Source organism: Phaethon aethereus, assembly GCF_964289735.1.
Source record: "Phaethon aethereus genome assembly, chromosome: 17".
Lineage (NCBI taxonomy): Eukaryota > Metazoa > Chordata > Aves > Phaethontiformes > Phaethontidae > Phaethon > Phaethon aethereus.
This window is the reverse complement of record NC_138593.1, coordinates 14,599,730-14,621,647: the sequence shown is the minus strand read 5'-3', so window position 1 is coordinate 14,621,647 and position 21,918 is coordinate 14,599,730. Positions and strand designations below refer to the sequence as shown.

General features: G+C 60.1%; 3 protein-coding genes across 3 annotated transcripts in view; 2 read left to right on the top strand and 1 right to left on the bottom strand.

Annotated features, from left to right (window-relative positions):
• Positions 1–271: 271 nt before the first annotated feature.
• NIPSNAP1 (nipsnap homolog 1) lies at positions 272–2,842 on the top strand (the record flags this gene model as incomplete). The annotated part of the gene is made up of 10 exons (XM_082007648.1): positions 272–348; positions 860–987; positions 1,161–1,206; positions 1,517–1,611; positions 1,759–1,829; positions 1,939–2,079; positions 2,266–2,297; positions 2,418–2,512; positions 2,607–2,690; positions 2,778–2,842. The coding sequence occupies 10 exons, from the start codon at positions 272–274 to the stop codon at positions 2,840–2,842; spliced, it is 834 nt and encodes a 277-aa protein (XP_081863774.1).
• A 1,292-nt stretch (positions 2,843–4,134) lies between these two features.
• On the top strand, positions 4,135–17,310 carry THOC5 (THO complex subunit 5; the record flags this gene model as incomplete). The annotated part of the gene is made up of 19 exons (XM_082007611.1): positions 4,135–4,230; positions 4,889–5,032; positions 5,663–5,776; positions 6,391–6,488; positions 7,100–7,246; positions 9,671–9,785; positions 10,294–10,426; positions 11,304–11,381; positions 11,761–11,801; positions 12,628–12,727; positions 13,209–13,317; positions 14,781–14,882; positions 15,113–15,209; positions 15,566–15,680; positions 16,197–16,300; positions 16,387–16,474; positions 16,606–16,721; positions 16,874–17,064; positions 17,247–17,310. 19 exons carry the CDS (start codon positions 4,135–4,137, stop codon positions 17,308–17,310), a joined length of 2,052 nt encoding a protein of 683 aa, XP_081863737.1.
• Positions 17,311–18,658: 1,348 nt separating this feature from the next.
• Positions 18,659–21,918, bottom strand: part of NEFH (neurofilament heavy chain) — a gene marked incomplete at both ends in the record, with an annotated part of 4,120 nt that continues 860 nt past the window's right edge. Inside the window, 3 exon segments of the mRNA XM_082007552.1 lie at positions 18,659–20,219; positions 20,472–20,596; positions 21,348–21,672. Coding sequence (XP_081863678.1) covers positions 18,659–20,219; positions 20,472–20,596; positions 21,348–21,672 — 2,011 coding nt within the window.

The window sequence follows — 21,918 nt, the reverse complement described above, 5'->3', positions numbered from 1 at the left end:
GGCATCTGAGGGCTCAGACGGGACCCTGCCCTCCGCGGGCACCGCCTCCCCGCCGGCAGCCAATGAGGCTTCGCTGTGACCGCAGGCGAGGGCGAGTGGGCGGGGCTTAGGGCGAGAAGGTGTGGCCGGCCGCGGGGGCGGGGGGAAGCGGTGGCCAATCAGAATCACCTTCCTCCAGGCCAACGTCTATGGGGAGGGGCGTGGCCGGATCGAGGGGCGGGGTTAGACCAGCCCCGCCTCCCCTCCAAGCCCCGCCCCGCTGCGGGGGAAGATGGCGGCGGCGCGTGCGGGCGGTAGCGCGGCGCTGCGGTGGTTGCGGGGCGGCGGCGGGGTCCCCGGCGGAGCGCGGTGAGCGGGGCCGGCTTCGCCCCTGGATCCTCGGCCGCGGTTCCCCCTTCCCCGGTTCCTCTCAGGGCGGGCGGGCCCCGGGCCATGGCGCGGCGCTGCTGTTAATGCCCGCCCGGGCGGGGCGGGCAAAGGTCCGGCGGCAGCACGGCCCGGCGAGCACTGGCGAGGCTGGGCCGCTGCCACAGGGCAGCGGGTCAGCCCCACGGCGGAGGGGGTCACCGCCGGCGGGGGCGGCTCCCGGGGCCGGCGGCGGGCCCCGCGGGGGGCCGGAGGACAGGTCGGGGGGCTGCCCTCTCGGGCCGGCCGGGGCCGGGGAGCGCTGCGTCTGCGTTTTCCCCCCGTGCCCCCGGCGAAACCGGGCCGGGCGCTGCCTCGGCTCCGGTGGAGCCCCCCAAGACGGACGGTGCTGGCGGGGAGCCGGGTGGTGCGGAGCCGGGAGGGCGGGCCGGGGTTCCCTCCAGCGAGGGGCTGGCGGCGGGCGCTGCCCCCGTGCTGAGCCGCTCTCTCGCAGGGGGTACTCGAGGGACGCCGAGGGCAGCTGGTTCCGCTCCCTCTTCGTGCACAAGGTGGACCCCCGCAAGGACGCCCATTCCAACCTCCTCTCCAAGAAGGAGACCAGCAACCTCTACAAGATCCAGTGTGAGTGGCCCCGTGGGGAGGAAGGAGCTGGGGGTGAGCGCAGGTGGGGTGCACCTCACTGTGCTGACCCCCCCCTCACCAATGGGGACCCCTCCGGCTGCGCTGCCCTGGGCCCTGCTCCCTGCCAGGGCCTTGGCCCCTGCCCTGGCAGCCCCTCTCTGCTCTCCCCGCAGTTCACAACGTAAAGCCGGAGTGCCTGGACGCCTACAACAGCCTGACGTGAGCCCCACTGCACATTGTGGGGGGCTGCCCGGCATCCCGGTGGGGTGTTGGGGTGCCGCTCTGGAGCGAGGGGGGTGAGAGGGCTCATGCAGAGCTCTGCAAGACCCTGGGCAGGCCCATGCCCCTTGGTCCTTGCCTCAGTTTCCCTTCCTGTGAAATGGGTGCACTTCCTGTGGCTGCCTCAGGTCCTGTTAGGGCAGACCGATGCCCAGACCCCCTCATGCTGGGCTGGGAGGGCAAATGGCGGTATTTGGAGCATTTTGGAGTGGCTGCCCCCCACCCAGCTGCCCTCCCTGTGGCCCCACAGCGAGGAGGTGCTGCCCAAGCTCCACCTGGACGCTGATTACCCCTGCGACCTGGTGGGGAACTGGAACACATGGTACGGCGAGCAGGACCAGGCAGGTGAGGGCAGGCTGGAGAGGCCAAGAGCAACAGTGAAGACCTTTGCTCATGCTCTGGGCTGGCTGTCACGTGGGGGGAGAGGGCTGGGAGCTGCCGGGTGGGCTTTTGGGGTGCTGTGTCCCTGCCAGCCCCGTGCTCTCCTTCCAGTGCACCTCTGGCGCTTCTCGGGCGGGTACCCGGCCCTCATGGACTGCATGAACAAGCTCAAGCAGAATAAGGTATGGCCAGGACAGACTGCCTGAGCACTCTGCCTCGCCTCTTGCCTGCTCCCCCAGCCTGGGTTGCGCTTGCCCCCACCCCAAAACCCCTGGCTGGGGCTGTCCCCAGGAGTACCTAGACTTCCGCAAGGAGAGGAGCCGGATGCTGCTGTCCCGCAGGAACCAGCTGCTCCTGGAGTTCAGCTTCTGGAACGAGCCACTGCCACGCCAGGGACCCAACATCTATGAGCTGAGGACCTACAAGCTGAAAGTGAGCAGGCGCGGGGGGCCAGCCTGCGCCTCACGGTGGCCTTCGGGTCGATATACCCCCAGGGCAGGGCTCCTATCTGGTGTTTTGGGGGGCAGCCCCCCCAAATTCCTCCCTGCTTGGTAAGGAGACCCCAAACACCCAGAGCAGATGGGATCCGGCTGCTCACTCTTTTTTGCTTTTTTTCAGCCGGGGACCATGATCGAATGGGGCAACAACTGGTAAGCGACTGTTTCCCTGGCACAGGGAAGGGAGGGAGCCAAGGTGGGAAAAGGTCCCCCTGGAGCGGGGGGGGCCCTTGGGCAACTCCCCCTCTTCGTGTTTCTCCTGCTGCGTGCCAGGGCTCGGGCCATTAAGTACCGGCAGGAGAACCAAGAGGCGGTCGGTGGGTTCTTCTCCCAGATCGGGGAGCTGTACGTCGTGCATCACCTCTGGGGTAAGCGGGCTCCCCACGTCACGCCTGGGGTACCCCTGCTGTGGGGGCTGGCTGGGGGGGGGCCCTGGGTGCCAGCGCTGTCCCCTCCCTGCAGCCTACAAGGACCTGCAGTCCCGGGAGGAGACGAGGAACGCGGCCTGGAGGAAGAGGGGCTGGGACGAGAATGTGTACTACACGGGTGAGCAGGACCCCCTGCCCGCGCCGGGGACCCCCTGCCCATGCTGGGGACCCCCTGCCCTCACCTCTCTCTCGCTTCCTTTTCCAGTCCCGCTGATCCGCACCATGGAGTCACGGATAATGATTCCCCTGAAGATCTCACCCCTGCAGTGAGCGGGGGTCCGTGCCGGGGCGTCTGCCTGCACCCAGAGGGGCTCACTCCCTGCCTGGCTCCCTGCCTGCAACCCGGCCCTGCTGGGGAAGGGCTGGGGGGATCTCTGCTTCCCCCCTGCCCCATTTTGGGGTGCCCTGTGGGGGATGAGAGTGGGGAGGGGAAGGGTGGGAGCCCCCCATCCTGTGGCGGGTCCCCAGGTGGGGCAGGGGCCAGTGTTGCCTGGGGAGGCTGGGCGGGCGGGGGGGGGGTTGTCTTAATTATTCCTGCTGGGCCCCGGGGGTGCCTTTCCTGCCAATTAAATATTTAATAAGCCAAAGCCTGGCCCTCTCAGAGGGGTGGGGGCTGGGGGTTCTCACCCCCCCAGTATGGGGACCAGACCCCCCAACCTGGTCTCACCCAGGGGGCCACCCTGCACCATGCCGTGGGTGCCCCCTGTGCCAAGGGGGGCCACCCTGCACCAGAAGACCCCCACCCATGGGTGCCCTGATATACTGAGATGTCCCTGTTCCCCCCCAAAGTCACTGTATGCCCCCATGGGGACCCTATTCCCTGCCCCCCCCAAGCTCATGGATACCCCCAGTGCCGCTGGGCACCCCCAACCAAGCATCCTGCGGTGTCCTGCACCAGGAGCCCCCCGAGCCCCGGCTCGCCCCCCAAGCAGGGCTTGTCAGTGGTGACCCCGCCCCTTTGCCGAAGCCACGCCTCCTGCCACATTGTGCTCGCGGTCCTCGGGGGGATATGGTGACCGCTAGGGGGCGCCGTTAGCGGCTGGCGCTCTGCGCCGCTCTCGTTTGTTCCGCTGGCGTCATTTCCGGGCGGCGCTGAGGCCGGGCAGCGCGGTGAGCGTGGGGAGCCGGGGCCGAACTGAGGTGGGAGACGTGCGCTGGAGCAGAGGCCCAGGGCCCGGTGTGCCGGGTGTCCGGGGGCGGCTCTGGAGCAGCGGAGGCCCCGGGCCCGGTGTGCCGGGGGTCCGCGGGCGGCTCTGCAGGAGCGGAGGCCCTGGCCCCGGCGTGCTGGGGCACCGGGGGCGGCTCTGCAGGAGCGGAGGCCCCGGGCCCTGTGTGTTGGGGGGCTATGACGGGGCTGAGGGCTGGGATGGGGGCAGCTGGTGGGGAGAAGGGCTGGGACTGGGCGGGTGGGAGGAGGTGCAGGGGCTCGCTGGACTGGGAGGCTGCAGAGTCGGAGGCAGGCTGGAGGAAGGGAGCCTGGGATAGCCCCTACCCCAGGCAGCTGTGGCCCCTCATGGATGACGGTTTTGCCTCTTGCCCCCCAGTCCTTTACTGGCAGCACCATGTCATCGGACTCCAACAAGAAGAGGAAACCCAAAGTGATCCGCACAGATGGGGGCCCACAGGAGGGCAAGCGGGGCAAGGCTGATGCTGACCAGGTAGGGTGCCTGGCTGCCTCTCCCTGGCCCCACAGGTACAGGCAGAGCCTGCCTGCTGCAGCATGGTGCTTGTATCCTGCTGCCTTAGAAAGGGCTGTTCTCGCACCTACTCTTTTGCCGGCTTTACTCTCCCCCTTGGGAACTTGTGGGACTGTTCCCCTGGAGCTAAGCCAGTTCCCAGTGCGTCTGAAACTCCCACTCTGAGTTTCTGAACCTGCTCCTGTCACATTCAGGAAACACAGTGCTCAAGGAGTGAAACGCTCCTCTGGGGACAGAGAGAGAGCAGCACAAGGCTGAAAGGGCCCGTGAGGGTTTGTATCTTGACTTAAAACACTCTCACAGGCATCAGGGTAACTTGGGTTCAGCCAAAGCGGGGATAAGGATTGAACAGGTAATCACCTTCCCAGTTTATCCTCTGTAGTCTTGCAGGTACACCGGTGCAGGTTGGATACCAACTTAAATTTATAATAACTATATAAAAAACAGCCTGAACTTCCCAGGGGTTTTAATGCCTGTTGGTGTTTGTGTCTGGGATTGTTAACTGAGTCCTGTCCTGCGTGTGGGATTAATGGACAGAGCCAGGGATTGAGACCTGGCAGTTTGTTTCCCAGAGAAGGTGGAAGGAATGTGCCCTAGAAAATGGTTTCTGCCTCTGCAGGATGTTCGGTACTACAGCGAGGAGTGCGAGGTGGATCTCCGTGACCCTATCAAAGATTACGAACTCTACAGAGAGACTTGCCAGGAGCTTCAGAGACTGATGGCAGAAATCCAGGAGCTGAAGAGCAGAGGCATCAAGGACAACGTAAGGAGAAGCCTCGGTGCTTGATTTAATGTGTTCTGTTCTTTGATGTTTTCCCTTAATCTGAGAAGAATGGGAGCAGAAACTGTGCCGTCTTCTGGGAAGAGTCAGTAAAATGAAACAGTCTCTCTTAAATAAAGTAAAATACAGTTTAGCTGAGGCATTGGTCTTGACTGAGCAGATGTTATGCAGACCAAGTTCTTCTAAAGCATGTCTGGGCCCCTTATGGGTTGTGCTGATGGGTCGGGGGCTCCTGGGGGAGGAATTGAGCCTCTCCTGACTGCAGCGGGGGTGACCAGGCTCTCACCGTCCCACAGCGGTCCAGCAGCCTCAGCTGTGACTGGGGAAAGTTTGTCCTCTGTGTGGCATTATGGGCACTTCAGGCTCAAACGCCTCCATTCCAACTGCCCAGCAAAATCACTAGAGTGAGCCTGGAACCCCCTCAGGGTACTTCCAGACCTGTGAGTCTGGCAGCAGGAGGCTCCCTCAGAAGCCCTGGTGACATCAATCGTGGCATCTTAGCAAAGCATGGAGCCTCCTTTGCGACAGGACTTGCAGGAAGTACCTGCAGCAAAGGGCCTTTGTGGTGCCAGTTGCCTCTTATGCTTCAAACGCCTCTCTCCTGTCACTCAGGCTTCAGAGATAGACGAGCGGCGGATTCAGAGCTGTGTGCACTTCATGACCCTGAAGAAGCTCAACCGGTTGGCTCACATTCGGCTGAAGAAAGGGAGAGATCAAACCCACGAGGTACAGTGGGACTGGAGGGTGGTGAATACAGGTCGGGATTTAGTGAGATCAGAGATGGTGCCATTTTGGTGTGCGTCTGGGTGTGCGAGAAGAATTAAACACTAGCCAGGTTGTGGGTTTTGAATTCGAGGTTTATCAGGAGACTGTACCACGGTAAAGTGGAAGCTGTAATTGTAATGAGTGACAAAGGAGCGGTATCTCCCATCTCAAACGTAACAGGCAGTCAGAAAGCTGTGTTTCAAGAGTCTGGTGTGCTGCAGGCCTGAGAAATGCGTATACAGTTGGCCCCCAAGCTCCTTACCCAGACATCTCGGAGAGTTTTTCACAGTTCGGGAGCGACGCTCATTTTCATTGTACTACCGAGGAAATGGGCGCAAGGACGGGAAGGGACTCTGCCCTGTTCTGTGCCTTGTCCCCAAAACGTACTGCCTCCAGGGTAGAATAGGTTTGATGTGATGAGCATTTGCTTTCCCAGCCCTTGAAACTGTCTTTTTATCCCCCAAAAATCGTTGCATGCCCTAAAACCCGCCATGCCTTGCTGGTATCGTGTGTGGGGGTGTGTTTGCTGGGAGGAAGGTAACAGAGCTTCATCCCCTGCCGTGTTGGTGTTTCAGGCCAAGCAGAAGGTCGACGCATATCACCTGCAGCTCCAGAACTTGCTCTATGAGGTGATGCACCTGCAGAAAGAGATCACCAAATGCCTGGAGTTCAAGTGAGTTTGGCTGGGGAAGCGGTGATGTGTCTGAGATGGGGTGGAGGCCTGAAACATTTGGGATCTCTTGTCACGTCGCCTGAGCTCACTGTGGAAGGAGAGCGGGTGCTCCAGAGGCCACCGCGCAGGAGAGGCGGGGCAACCCAGAGGCCCCGTGTCCCAGCACGAGAAAAGAGGCACGTGTAGGGAATAGGGAAGAAGGCATCTATTGTGATAGAGGGGCAGTGGAGGAGAAAGCAGGTAAATGTCTAAAGACACGGCCACACTGGTCTCTTCAAGGACTCTCTGGCCTCCATATTTCAGGATTTTCTTCCAAAAGCCAAGCTTTCCGTCATGCCCTCTGCATTGGCAATGCGCCAAGCTGTATTCAGTCTGATGGCTCAAACGGTGCTTTGGTTAACTGTGTGGGGAGGGTGTCCCCATGAAAGGGGATGCTCCGTTCAGACCTTTCTCTCCTCTACTGTGGTTCAGCTCACTGATGCTGCAGTGGTTCACGTAGCAGAGTGAAGCCAGGGTGTTGGCATTGAGCGCTCTTCTGTGAGACATGGTTGAGTCTGGCCGTGCTGCAGCATTTCCCACCCCTCCCTGGTCTCATCCGTTTGTCCTTGCAGGTCAAAACATGAGGAGATTGAACTGGTGAGCCTAGAGGAGTTTTACAAAGAGGCTCCCCCCGAAATCAGCCGGCCTGCCATCACCCTGGCTGAGCCCCACCAGCAGACCCTGGCCCGCCTGGACTGGGAGCTGGAGCAGCGCAAGAGGTGGGTCGTCGGTGTCAGTCTGCTGCAGGGCAGGGCTTGTGGCAGACCCCCGGAGTGAGCGGCACAGCTGCTGGCTGAAGCAAATGTGGGTGATAAAAGTGTTAACACCCTCTTGAAATAGTGTAGAGCAAGTGACAGATTTATTGTGTAACTGAGCCCTTGGCACGGAGATTCACTCTTCATGTGGAGCTGGGCTTGGTGGGATCCTTGTTTTGTAGATCAGGGAGTTTTGTCATGTGCTTGGTGAAAGAGAGCCCTGGGGATCCTGAGGAGCAAAGCAACCTCCAAACCAGCATGAGAGAAGCCCTGAGCCAGCCACAGCCGCTGTGCAAGAGGGGCTGCCCAGCTGGGACCCTGCCCTGTGCTCTGGGTGATGACAGCAAAGGCATCTGGGCTCTCCTGATCGATCCATGCGTTCTCCCACCGAGGCAGTGAGCATCAGCACTGGCTCTTGAGTATGAAGGGAAGAAAATGAATTTTGTAGCTTGATGTTTCTCCAGCGTCTGCTTGGAGGCTTTCGCAGCAGGGGTTGGGGACACTGCCCACCGTAGGGGTGATATTGAAGGATGGGTGATTATGCACTTCCATCCAGAACCCGGTTCTGCGAGATGTGTGGCACAGGGTGAAGCAATCCCCGTTTTGTCTGCCATGCTGTCGTGCAAGGAGCAAAATTAAGCTAGCCTGGCTTGGTGGCACGGCCTGGTGCTGCTGCCTTTCCTGCCTCTCTGTGCTCCCAATGCTTGCCACGGTGGGGAGCTGCCTGCGCAGCGCTGATCTCGGCTGAGCTGCAACTGTCGTGCCGGCGGCCGCCTCCTCAATGCAGGCTCTAACCCCCGAGGTCCCCCAGCTGGTGCAGGTGGGCTGCGTGGCTCAGCCTGCCCCATGTGAAAAGCAAAGGTGACACAGCATTCCTGTGTGGTGCTGACAGCCAGCGGCTTTTCCAGACAGGCAGCAGCTGAGACCAGCCTTCCGGAAAGATCTGTCTGAGCCTGCCAGTAGGTGCTGCAAGAGCCAGGCAGCTCAGAGCAGACTAGCAAGAGGTGCTGCGGGAGGGTGCTGTGTGGCTCTGAGGCCTTGTGCTTCGTCTCTCCCAAACCCTTCACATCAAACCTGGCTGCTTTTGCCTGGTGTAAGGCACCCATTCCATGATCCTCCGGATGGCTCTGCCTGCAGCACACACAGAGGAGCGTTCAACGTGGAGATCCCTTGAGGGTTCTCCATAAAAACGATTGCTCGTTGCAAACTGTGTAGGGGGTGAAGCTGAGCTGAACTGAGCCTGTCCCACAGCTGCATGTTGAATTGCTGAGAAGCCTTGCAATTCCCAGTCCTGGCCCCCACGGTATCTAGGGAGCACCACCTCTTACCACCGTTGTGGTGGGAAATAGCCTCTTCAGCTGCCCCAAGAGCAGATGGCGGCAGTGCTTTGGGCACTTTCTGGTGCTGGTGGGGTTGTTAGCGTCTGTCCCGAACTGTCAGGATGTGGAGCACTGGATTTGCCTTGGACTCTCTTCTGAAAGGTGCCTGTAGAATGGCGTCTTAGAGATCTTTGCTGCTCTCACTAGCTTGGGGAGCTGAGTAAAGGTGTCTGAAAGCTGGACTTCAAAACTGCCTCATGTAGGAGCCTGTTGGGGAGTGCTGACCCAACACAAATATAGTTTTCCTTGGAAACAGAAACGTTTCGGTCCTGCAATGTCAGGGCTGTTATTCCCCTTCAGAGGGGGTTCCTCTGCACTGTGAGTGCTCTCATCTGATGGGGAGCAGGGTCCTGAGAGGAGGGTATGTGAGGTCCCCAAATTGCTGCTCCCCCTGCCATGCTGGTGGCTTGTCCTAGGCAGCATACCTTCATAGCCAGCTCTCCCTGCTCCTGCTGGGCAAGAGGTTGCAGTCAACAGCAATAAGGACACCTTCTCCCTAAGCACAAGGGTATCCAGGGCTCGGTGGGTCGTGGGGAACTTGGCATTTTCCTGGGGTTTCTACCCAGCTACAGAGGAGCACTTGCTAGTGTATTAAACCTTGACTCTCCTGAGTTTAACTAAGGAGTTGACATGACGTGGAGTGGCTCTGGTGATAAGAAGTGGAAAAGCCTCTTTAGGAGCTTGGTGGGGTCGGCCAGGCGCTGTCAGCGTGGCTGCTGGCCACAGAGGCTGGCATGGGAGCGGATCTGTTGAGGGAAGATCCGGTTGCTGTCCCTTTTTGGAGCACAACATGAGGCTGAGCTACCACTTTCCCTGTTTGTTTTCCAGCTCTAATCAGTTCCTTTCTTGCCCTTGGTGTTCAGAGCTCTTTCTTTGTCACCGTGTCTGAGCTCTCCTGGTTCCTGCAGTGGCTTTTGTCAGGTCAGGAGAGCTGGGCCCCGTGACCCAGGTGGACCCCGGCAGGCTTTGTAGCTGTGATGTGTGGCGGTAACCAAATTCCCACCCCTAGGCTGGCAGAGAAGTACAAGGAGTGCCTGACCAGCAAGGAGAAGATCCTGAAGGAGATTGAGGTGAAGAAGGAGTATCTGAGCAGCCTCCAGCCTCGACTCAACAGCATCATGCAGGTACCCAGCTCTGCAGGAAGGGGAGAAGGCCTTCGGGGCCGAGCCAAGGTCACGCTCCGAGGCCTGTGTTACAGAGGTGCAATGCCTGGGCTGATTCTGCTTTGGAGACGTTTCGCTCCCAGTCGGGGTGGGTGAGGGGTAGATCAGCCTTATGCCGAGACTCCTCTGGAGTCTTCTTGTTTATGCGACAATTCCTGCAGAACTGCGGATGGAGGAGTCATTAAACAGGCCTTTCCCTGGAGGGCGATACGCAGTTCCAGCCCCTTGTGATTGCCTTGGGAGGGAAGAACAGGAGAAGGAACTGGGTTATTTTCAGATCCTAAAGGTTTCCAGCAAAGGAGAGCTGCTAGCCCTTCCCTGGGGGCGCGCCATGCCCGTGTTTAACCCTGCACCACGCCTGCAGTGCTGGTTTCCAGCCTCCCACTTACCAGCCTAGGGTGAAGGGGGGGGTGAGGAGGATGAAGTGTTCTGTTCCCAGGGATGAAGATGAGCCCTCGTGTTCCCCCAGGCCTCCCTGCCTGTCCAGGAGTATCTCTTCATGCCTTTCGACCAGGCGCACAAACAGTATGAGACAGCCCGACACCTCCCGCCGCCTCTCTACGTTCTCTTCGTTCAAGCCAGTGCCTACGGTCAGGCCTGCGGTGAGCACCGAGTGGGGAGCGCAGTCCACAGTGATGCCGCGAGGGGCCGTCACTGGCTGGGACTGGGGGGCAATGCTCCCGTCAGGGGCCAGATTCCACACAAAGCACTGCTTTGGGGACTCTTTGGGAGGTCCTTTTCGTCCCATCTGCTCTCCTGCCAGATTCTGCTGAGCCCGGAGCAGCAGGGTGGCCTTGGGGCCAGCACAATGAGGCAGCAGCATTTGAAACCTTGTTTGCTCAGCTCCCTCCCTGGAAGAACTGCTTGGAAAGCTGGCTTCCCACTTCTGCCCCGCCTTCTCAAGGTTGGCAGGGATGTCTGTGCAGCCTGTGAGCTGGCTTGGTGCTGACGCGGCCTCTCAAGAGCTGTTACTCTGTGGGCTGGGTGCTATGTTGTGCCGCCCATGGGTGGTGGTAACTCCAGAGCAGGCAGTACCTCTGCCTGCCCTTGCTGAGGCCATTCTCTGCAGCTCCCCGTAGGCAGCTTTGCATTTCAGGGGGCTTTCTGAAGCCTCCCTGGGTCAGGAGGGGTTTCCCAGCAGGGCTCAGGACCCCTGGGCTGTCTGCGTCTCCTGTATGGGGAGGGCTGTAACACAGCGGGAGCTGCAATCCCACCTGCTCTCAGGCCGCTCTGGGAGTGGACAGTCCCTTAAAACCCAGCATTTTCCCTCCTCTGACCCATCCTGCTCAGGAGATCCAGCCCTGCGGTGGCCCTCTGGATCACTGCCTCTTCCCGCTGACCCTTCACTTCAGCTTTCTCTGCTGCAGGGCTCTGCCTCGAGCAATCTGAAGTGGGAGCTTTCCAGGGCAGGGCTGGTTCTAACTGCCTTTCCCATACAGAAGTGGGGTTTGTGGCTTAGTTTTCATGTCTCCTCTGTAGATAAGAAGCTTGTGGTGGCCATTGAAGGGAGCGTAGAGGAAGCCAAAGCCCTGTACAAGCCGCCTGAGGACTCGCAGGGTGAGTTGGGGTGGTGTTGCCCCAGACAGGCTGCCTGATGCTCTGTGCTGCAGGGAGAGGGTAGAGAATTGGGTGGGTCCTGGGGTGGATGCTGAAATGGCACGGTGTCTGCGCTGCTGGCTGAAGACCCTGGCAGCTGATCCCCTCTGCCCCCGAGTCCCCCTTCCGGGGAGATGTTCACAACCCCTCTTCTGTCGGAGTGACCTCTGGTACCGGGGACATGTTTCTGTGTGTCTGCATCCTGCGTCAGCCCTGGTTTTGGGGGGACGGTGATGTCTGGGGGAGCTGTTGTCTAGGAGAAAGGGCTGGTAGTCCTGCTGGTTGTGGGAAAGCTGCTGAGCCCCATGCGGTTCCTGCTTACACCCCTCTCTTTGCGCAGATGACGAGAGCGATTCTGACGCGGAGGAGGAGCAGACCACGGTAAGGGGTAGCACTGTCCCCTTCTGGGTCCTCTCCCAACGTCGTATTGTGGACAAATTGATCTGTGCCTGCTGACAGGGAGGTGCTGGGGGAGCTGGGCCTGAGTGGGGCTGGGAACTGGTCCCTACACACTGTGAGTGTGTGTGGAGGTGCACTGATGTTAAATCCAGCCGTTTCTTGGGAGGAGAGGGAGGTGCCATTTCTAATTTCTGTCCCAAATGCAGTAGAAGCAGTGTACAAATCCACCACACTTGTGTCCCACCAGGCTCACGTCCCACCCGGCAGCAGCGGCCGCCTCGCAGCTCTCCGGCTGGAGCTGTTCCACTTTGTATAAATAGCTTCGGGGCAGGGAGGCTGGCGACCGGTGGGAAGGGATGTGTGTCCGTCCCCTGCCTTCTGCCAAAAACATTGAGCTGAACTCTGCACCCAGGGTTGCTAAACCCGGGGTGGTGTTCAGGTCCTACAGGCTGTACCTTCTGGATGGCTTGGTGTATCGAGCGGTTGCTGTGGGGAAGAGCAACAGGAAGGGCCTCAGCTTCTGCCCCTCACAAGGAGAAGCTTTTGGGGCCAGCAGGTCCTTGGCCTCGTCTCACAGGTCTGGGGATTCTCCTGAAGGAACGACTGAAACCAGAGCCACTCTGTCCTTGCCCTGCAGCAGGGCAGGGATTTCCTGCTCCCCTCTCTCCCCAGTGCTGCTCCGGCCGTGCCACTGGGGCATTGGGGAACTAGACTGGAAGGAAGGAGCAGTGGGAGAGGAGGGTTGGGGCCATGGGTTGCCGAGGAGCCGGAGGAGAAGGGTCTGACAGCTCTGTTTCACCCTCCCCAGAAGCGGCGCAGGCCCACCCTGGGCGTGCAGCTGGACGACAAGCGCAAGGAGATGCTCAAACGGCACCCCTTGTCTGTCACCATCGACCTGAAGTGCAAAGGTGAGCGGAGTCTGGTGCCCTTGGCAGAGAGCGCACAAGGGTGTGTGACAGCAGGTCAGGGAGCAACGTGGCAGCAGCTTGGGCTCCTTGGGGAGAGCTCAGGGTGTGGAGAAGCTTTCCTGCCCTCAGCACAACTGCCCCAGCAGGGATGAGCATCACCTTCCAGGGGAGACTGAAAGACGGTGGTTTATCAGCTCCATCTCCCAGAGCTCCTCTCACCCACACGGGTGGGGTGACCTTGCTGAAGCTTCCTCCATCCATCTGGGAGCTTTTCTCTCTTGTGGGTGGTCTTGGGCCTGACAGCTACAGCCTGGCGAATGCTGGTGGGGTGGCATCGAAGGTTGCAGCACGTTGCCAGTTACTCCCCATGCTGCCTCTCTGCTGTTTGCTGTTGTCCTAGCAGAGGAGCATGTATGTCCCCCTCTACAGAGTGCTCTGAGCTAGAGCAGACAGCAATGTTGCCCCTTCTCTGTTGGCACAGATGAGAATGTGCTTCACCTGACCTTCTACTACCTGATGAACCTCAACGTCATGACAGTGAAAGCCAAGGTGACCACTGCCGTTGAGATGACCACCGCCATCAGTGCCGGGTAGGGAGAGCTGTGGGGGCGCTGAGCCCGGAGCCACTTGGGCAGCGACCCGTCCACTCACCGTGAATGCCCTGCCCCAGTGTCCTGCCACGCTTTGTTCAGAGCGACCAGTGGCTGAGTGATGTAGTGCCAAGAGCAGCATGCGGTGGCAACATCTCCTGCGCCCAGTGGGCCACGAGCACTCTACGCCCAGTTGCCTGCTCTCAGTGGGTGAGGTTTTAACCTCAGTCCCTCACCGTGCTGTACCTGGAGCACCTTCAGGGCCTTGTGCAGAGCTGCAGTTTCAAAGCGCTGTCTTGGCTTGTCCTGTGATGGGCAAAGGAGTCGCCGTGGAGCACAGCTCCGTGTCTGCCTCTGGGGAGGACTTCCACCCTGTGCATCCTCTGCCCTGCGGTATCCTTCCCCATTGCTCCAGGGCCTTGCCAGGCTGCTGCAGCCCAGTCAGCATCCTCCTCCCCTCTCTCTGTCACGACAAGCCAGGGGCAGGGAGGTTGAGAATCTCTTCGGGGAGCGGTGCCAGACCTGTCAGGAGCTGGGGGAGAACCTCTCTTGCTTGCTGCGTTCAGCTGAACTGCTTTCCTCCCTCCTGCAGCCTGCGCTTGGCAGCTCCATTCACCTGCTTGCTCTGCAGGTCACCTTGTCTTGAGCACCAGAGATGCGGCTGCCTCTCCCTGGGCTCCCCAGAGACTGCTGGAGCCTGGGTTTTGTGAGGAATAGCTGAAATGGCAGCTGTGAGAGCCTGCCCAGGGAGCTCTGATCAGCTGCCAGCTGTTCGGTGGCTCTCCCTGGGCCAGGAGGAGGTGCCTGAGGAGAGGAAGGCGGGAGAGGCTGGTCTGGGCTTACCTGGAAGCAAGTGCTGCCTCCCAGCCTGTCCCATATGAGGCCTTCCATTCCTCCTGGGGTTCTCTTTTTCCCATAGGTACCCAAACCCCTCTGTGACAGCAGCTAGAGTCTCTCCGAAGGGTTCCTGTGCAGGGTGCTCCCTCCCTTGCAGCTGCCCTGTGTATTACCCCACACCAGTCAGGCTGTGGTTTGAGCTAAACCCCAAATCCTACAGCCCTTTATGCTTGGTTGGGCTTGTGGGTACAGTCAGACGTGAAGAATTTTATTTTATTAAGCAGAATTCCTCTGCTTAAGCTTGTTGGGTGGCAAACAGCCATCAGGCCGTGCCCTGCCTATGCTGGCGGTGTTTTCTCCATACACATCAGGAGGTTTCGGAGTTAATGCACTGGAGTGGGCAGCTTCCTGGGAAATGGCGGAGTTGGGGCCCTGTGATTTCTATCTTCCTCACAGCCAGGGAGGAGGCAGATCCCTTTTTAACTAGGGGAAAACCATTCTGGTCTTGAACCCTAACTCACAGAGCTCGTAATCCCCTTCCCTGGGCTCGGAGCCTGTTAGTGGCCACCTCAGAGAGACATGGAGCCTGGACTGCTGCTGATTAACCTCTTCCCTCCTCGTGCCAGTGACCTGCTCTCCCCGGACTCCCTCCTCAACTGCCTCTATCCAGGAGACCACGGGAGGAAAACGCCCAACCCGGCCAACCAGTTCCAGTTCGATAAAGTGGGGTGAGTGGGGCGCTGGGGCAGCTTTCTCCAGATGACTGGCGTGACTGCCCTGCTCCTGGCACAGCACGTCCCTCCCCAGCTTGTCGCCGTTGGGTGGGCGCATCGGACACAGCTTGGGGTGCAGGCAAAAGAATTACCTGCTCCCTCCAGCTGGCTCACAGGCTGGGCGCAGGGGGACAAGGGGTGGAATGCTCTGAGGTGGCATTAAGCCTTCCTTCTTGTCCCCACAGCATCCTGACCTTGAGTGACTACGTGACAGAGCTGGGGCACCCCTACGTGTGGGTGCAGAAGCTGGGTGGCCTGCATTTCCCCAAGGATCAGCCTCAGGTATGTCCCGTCCCCTTCCCTCTCCACCAGCATATTGAGTTAGGGTTTGGGGAGGCTTTGGGGACAGTTGTGTCCTGTCCCACCCCAGACCCTGGAGCTCCAGCTGGCACCAGCCACTCCCAAACCATGGCACACCCTTGGCTGGGACAGGCTCAGCTGGGATGAATCTGTGCAGCGGGGCCACGCCGACGTATTTAATCTCCTGTGTGTGATAGTGTAAGCCATGTTATGGGCACTGAGCAGCAACTCGAGCATCTGCCTGTCCCCATGGCTGGGTGGGGCGGCTCCTGGAGCATGGGGGTCCCCAGTGGGGACCCACAGGCTGGCATGATGGTGATGGCCCCTCCTGCCCCCAGCACACGGTCACAGCGGACAACTCGCTGAGCGCCAGCCACATGGAGCTGACTGTGAAGCTGCTGCGGACAAGGCTGCAGTCCCGCCTGGCTCTCCACAAGCAGTTTGCATCGCTCGGTGAGTGCCCAGCTCCCCACTTCATGCCTGGGGATGAGGGGTGCAGCAGCAGGGTCCTCTTGCAGAGGAGAGCTGACTGATGTCACCTTTAATGGTGCTATGGATCGGCAGTGCTGCCCTCATCATTCCTAGTCGTTCCCTCTCTCCTCGATGCTACTGGGGCTGCAAGGGCTGCCCTGTTTTGGGTGGGAGAGGAAGGCTGTGCCCCCTCTCAGTGCCCAGGACCCCTTTGGGACTGGCCGTCCCTGCGCTGGGAATCGATTCGGGCTGTGGTGGGAGGGGAACCACACACCCACATGTGCACCTTGTCGAGCAGGCCCAGCGTGCGCTGCCAAGGCTGTGAGCTCCAGGGGGATCGCAGCCGAGGCCTCCACGGCTTCTCTCTGGGCACCCGATGAAGGTGTTGGAAGGATAACGATGTCCCCAGGTCCCCGTTTTGCTGCTGTTCCCACCTGCAGTACAGCAACAGAGCTCTGTCCCCAGCCCCTGCTCAGGTGGCTTTGTCCTCGGTTTCAGAGCACGGCGTTGTGCCAGTCTCCAGCGAGTGCCAGCATCTCTTCCCTACCAAGATTGTCTCGCGCCTGGTGAAGTGGGCTGCCATTCCCTATGAAGATTACGCGGTAGGCACCAAGCACGAGGCCAGATCCCTTCCAGCTCCCGTGCAGCGCCGGCAGCTGCCGACTCCTCCTCTTCTCTCTCCTCACAGGAGCTGCCCTACACTAAAGATGTGATAGAGGCTGGCTTGGCTGAGGACACTCACCTCTACTACATGGCCCTGATAGAAAGGGGAACAGGTAGGTGCGTTTCCTCCCCCTGGCAGTTGTAATTCCCACCCCACACACCCCCCAGGGCAGCTTCTGGGGGTCTTCCCTCCAGTTGGAGGCCCTATGGCCTGCGGGTGATGTTTCTTCCCTGCCCTGCTCAGCCAAGCTCCAGGCTGCCGTTGTCCTGAACCCCGGTTACTCCACACTGCCGCCTGTCTTCAGCCTGTGCCTGAACTGGAAAGGAGAGCGAAACAGCAGCAACGATGACAACATTCGGGTAACCCAGGCTGGTGGGATAGGAGGCTGGAGAACCGCTGGCTTTTGGGGGGGTGTTCCCAGCGGTTCTGGTCTCTGTCATGCGCAAGCCGTTGGCGTGAGCTGGTGGTCAGGCAGAGACCTAAGCCTGCACCATACTGATCCCTCTGCCAGGCCATGGAGAGCGAGGTCAATGTGAACTACAAGGAGTTGTGGGGGCCCAAACCGGGTTACCAGCTCCTCACCAACCAGCTGCAGCGCCTCTGCATGGTGCTGGACGTCTACCTGGAGACGGAGCCCCACGACACCAGCGTGGAGGGACCCAAGGAGTTTCCCCAGGAGAAGATGTGTCTGCGCCTGGTCAGGTGAGAGCCCGGGGCAGTGAGGAGCTGGATGGTGGGTGAGGGTGCTGGCAGGGACCCCGGTAGCACTGCTGTCCCGTGGACCCTCTCCTTTAGCTGCCTGTGGGGATCTGCCCCCCAGAGCTGGGCAGTACCCTGGGGGTTTCCTGACCCCTGTGGGTCAGCCTCTCCCTCTTCTCTTCCAGGGGGCCCATGCGCCTGAAGCCCTTCAAGTTCAACTACCCTCAGGGGTTCTTCAGCCATCGCTGAGCCCACCCTGGGCTTTGCTCTGGGCTGGGCCTTGTCATGTCCTCATCCCCCCATTCCGGTTTCTTTTCTGTGGTTTTGGGTTTTGTTTTGAAGGTTTTGTAGCCAAAAAAGATTAAATGCTGAACTGAAGGAAAAATGTGTATGTGCCCTATCTGGGTGGAAGGCTGGGGCAAGAGGGCTGCAGCGAGCCCTGTCCTATGGCTCTGGCAAGGGTCTTGCTGCTGGTACAGCCCTGTGCCTGGGGCACTGCTTGCCTCCTGCCCTCCCTCGCTGACGCAGGCCCTCAGGACCACAGTGGCTAAAAGCCCAGATGGCTAAAAATAGCTGTTTTCCGGAGCCCGCACTGCAGCCCTGGCCTGGCCGCCAGCCAGCTGACTCAGCACAGCCCCGCAACGAGGAGGGGCTTTGCCTGTGAGGATCTGCAGCTCCTGTCCCCCAGCCAGGGTGGCAGAGTTGAGCTGTATCCCCTCTCCCAAGGTCAGTGTTGCTCCTGGCCCTCAGCCTCTCCCCTGTGGGTGATTTCTCCCCTGGAGAAGGCTGACGGACCCTCTCCCATGCAGTGCTGTGCCGCAGCGCTCGGGTGAAACCAGGCCCTGCCACGCCCCTGGGAGCTGTGCTGTAAAAAGAGAAGGAAGGAGCAAAAAAAAAACTGAAATCCTTTGCAGAGCATGGAGAGGACTGGCCCTGTTCCAGCCCCTGCGCAGGCAGGGATCACTGGAGTCCTCTGTGCCCACTGTGGGCTGGCTTTTCTTCCCGGGAAGGCAGCCAGCATCCTGGCAAGCCCCATGTTGCCCTCCCCAGCCCCCCCCAGCCCGACTTTCCTGCCCCCTCTCTTCCTCCCCCTGCCCCAGACAGGAGGCCAGCAGAGCCAGAGTGTCCCTGTAAGCACTTTATTTGGTTATTGCACAGAAAGCAGGTACAGTGGGCTGAGGTTCCTAGTGCGCCCTGTGTGTCTTCTTCCACCGAAGCTGGCTGCGGCACCTCTCGGAGGGAAAGTCATCACCCCCAGGCCGCCGCCAGCCCCCTCCCCAGCAGCTAGAGCTCTGCATCGCACTCGTCCATTGATTGCACATACGTTAAATAAATGCACTTATGGGAGCAGGGCGGTCGGTTCCCCTGGGGTTCTCCTCGGTTATAATTCCAAGTGTTTAAATGTGGTGCTGGGCGTGTATCACGTTCTGCTAGGGAAGCTATCAGCCAAACCGCCAGGCAGGGCAGCGAGGGGCTGCGTCTCTCACGCGGACATATTGCTAAGGTAAAGCCCAGCCTGACGGCCCAGGCCCGACCGTTGGAGGGAAGCGGAGCAGCTCCTGTGCCCGAAGGTGCTTTTCAGCGCCCGAGGCTCCACTCACTTCTTCCCCGTGGCAGGGGCTGGCTCTGGGGCTTTGCCCTCCTTGCCGGAAGGGGCCTCAGCCCTGGGGGGCTCTTTACTGGCTTTGGGCTCATCTTTGGGTTTTGCTTTAGCTTTGGGCTCCTCCGCCTTCTCCTTCTTGGGCTCCTCAGCCTTTGGCTTCTCAGCCGCTTTGCTGACCTCCTGCTGTGGTTTTGGGGGAGCTTCCTTCTCAGCCTTTCCTTCTGCAGCTTTGGGGCCTGGCTTGGTGGTTTCCTTCACCTGTGGGGCTGGAGGCTCTGGCACAGCAGCCACCTTCTCTTTGGGCTTCTCCTCCACCTTGGCTGGGACATCCTTCTTGGGACCTTCCTCCCTCCTGCCCTCCTCAGCTCCTGGCTTGGGGGGAGCCTTTACCTCCTTGGGCTGCTCTTCCTTTGCAGGAGCTTTCGGCTCCTTGGCCGGGGCCGCTTCTTTCTGTGGAGACTTGGCCTCCTCCTTCATAGGAGATATGACTTTCTCTGGGGACTTCACAGTTGGGGTCTTGGCCTCCTCCTTTGAGGGGGCTGGGGGTTTCTCTGGGGACTTCACAGTTGGGGTCTTGGCCGCCTCCTTTGAGGGGGCTGGGGGTTTCTCTGGGGACTTCACAGTTGGGGTCTTGGCCTCCTCCTTTGAGGGGGTTGGGGGTTTTTCTGGGGACTTGACAGATGGAGTTTTGATCTCCTCTTTTGAGGGGGGTGCAGGTTTCTCTGGGGACTTGACAGCCGGGCTCTTGGCCTCCTCCTTTGAGGGGGACTTGGGTTTCTCTGGGGACTTTACCACAGGGGCCTTGGCCTCCCCCTTTGAGGGGGTTGGGGGCTTTTCTGGGGATTTGACAGTTGGAGTTTTGACCTCCTCCTTTGAAGGGGTTGCAGGTTTCTCTGGGGACTTGGCAGCTGGGCTCTTGGCCTCCTCTTTTGAGGGGGTTGCAGGTTTCTCTGGGGACTTCACCACCAGGGCCTTGGCCTCCTCCTTTGAAGGGGTTGGGGGCTTTTCTGGGGATTTGACAGCTGGGCTCTTGGCTGCCTCTTTTGAGGGGGTTGGGGGTTTCTCAGGAGACTTTGCAGCCGGGCTCTTGGCCTCCTCCTTTGAGGGGGGTGTAGGCTTCTCTGGGGACTTCACAACAGGGCTCTTAGCCTCTTCTTTTGAGGGGGTTGGTGGCTTTTCAGGGGACTTGACAGCTGGGGTCTTGGCCTCCTCCTTTGAGGGGGACTCTGTTTTTTCTGGGGACTTGGCCTCCTCTTTTGCAGGAGACTTGGCCTCCTCTTCACCCTCTGCTTCAGCTTTCTCCTCTTCCTTCTCCTCCTCTTCAGCTGCTTTCTCAGCTTCCTCCTCCTCTGTGACCTCCTCGGTCACCTGGATTTCCTCTGTCTGCTCCTCCACAATCACTGTCTCCTTCTCAGATTTTTCCACTACTTTGACCTTCTCCTCACTCTTCACCTTGATGTTGGTGGTGATGCTGGGAGCCTTGGGGACCACCTCAGGGAAGGAGATCATCCCAAAGCCAGACTCGAGCCGATATTCCTCCCCTTCCAAGAGCTTTCTGCCAGGAAGAGACCAGAGCAAAGCAGTCAGCGCTTGCTTCTCTCCCAGCTCTCCCCTCCAAACGTGAGTTTCCTCACCCTTCCCTCCATGAGCCATGCGCAGGGCTGGGTCACCCAGTTGGATGTTGCCCACCATGGTCTTGGATGATGGAAGTGCCCCTTTCTCACCAAGGTGCAGCCTTGAGCATCCACTGAGACCAGTGCTAGAGCCTGGCTGAGCCCCTCCCACGTGCCCCTTCCCTACTCCATACCTGTAGGCAGCAATTTCGATGTCCAGAGCCATTTTGACGTTGAGCAGATCCTGGTACTCCCGGAGCTGAGCTGCCATCTCCCATTTGGTGTTCCTCAGCTCACCCTCAAGCTGCTGGATGGTTTCCTGTGCCAAACAGAGCAGCTGGTGATAGGCGGGGTCAATGCCCCAGGAGCAGAGGGCCACAGAGCACCCACCTCCAGAGGAGGGACCGCCCACCCAGCACGGGGATGCCCTCACAGTAGCATCTGCACCCACCTCCCCCTGCGGACACAGAGGGAAGGGGACAGGGCAAGGGCCTGTTTCAGCATGTCCAGCTCCTCTGGGGAGTGTGGCAGGAGCCCTGCACCACCTTGGATGAGAGCTGTGCTGCTGCCAGCTGAGCCCCCGGCCCCTGCCCAGAGCTACCTCCACCAGGGAGCAGCTGTGGGAACAGTTCTAGGACTTAGACTGAGTCTGGTGGCCTCCAACTCCCAGCATGAAGCTGATGGGGCATCACCCTGGGGCCAGTGTTTCAGTCCATGGCCACCACATTGCGCAACCCTCCCTGCTGCAGCTCCCAGCTCTGGGCCACAGGACACAGCCTGAACTTTGGGCATGGTTCAGTGGCATCATGGGCGGCAGCTCAAAGCTGGACAGCAACATGAGGCAGCTCCGTGGTGGGTGAGGGACACAGAGGCCTGGACACAACCTCAGGGCTCTGGGTAACTGGTCACCTGGAGCGGGGGAAGGCCAGCTCTAGCCACAACCCCAAGTATTGGCTGCTGGTCAGCACTAGCTCTGAAGCCAAAGCCCCAGCACTGCTCCTCCCCAGCAGCTGGATGGTCCCTCCCCGCCAAACGACAGGTCTGGAATGCTGCCCGCTGCGCCACGTTACCTGGTAGGAGAGGACATCTGCATGATGGCGCTCCTCTGAGTCCTGCCTCTGCCTCTCCAGTGACTCCTGGGTCCCTTTGAGGGCTTCGAGCTCGGTGGTCTTGGACTGGAGCTGGCGGCGGTACTCGCAGATCTCCTCCTGGGCCAAGCGGATGGCATCCGTGTTCACCTTGGCAACCTCTGAGAGCTTGTCCAGCCTCACTGCAACAAGGGAAGGGAGGAGCTGCAGGGAGAGAGGCTGCAGCCCCCCCTTCTCAGGGAACCTCAGATCCTTTCCAACTGTGCGTCCTCTGTGGAGACAGCTGGGGCAGGGGCTCGCGGGTGCACTGGCTTCACCGGTCCTTGCTGTGCCAGGGGGCAGGTATGGGGCCGGGGCAGGACGGGCTGGGCGAATCTTTTCACCATCCTGGACTTTATCTGGTACAAACCCACGCAAAACCCACGCTGCAAACCTCCCCTTCGGCTCCGGCCATAGCCCCAGTGGAGGGGCTAAAGGGCTGAACGGCCGCTGTCCGCGGTGCTGAACCTCCGCTGTCCGCGGTGCTGAACCCGTTCGCCGGTGCCCGCGGGTG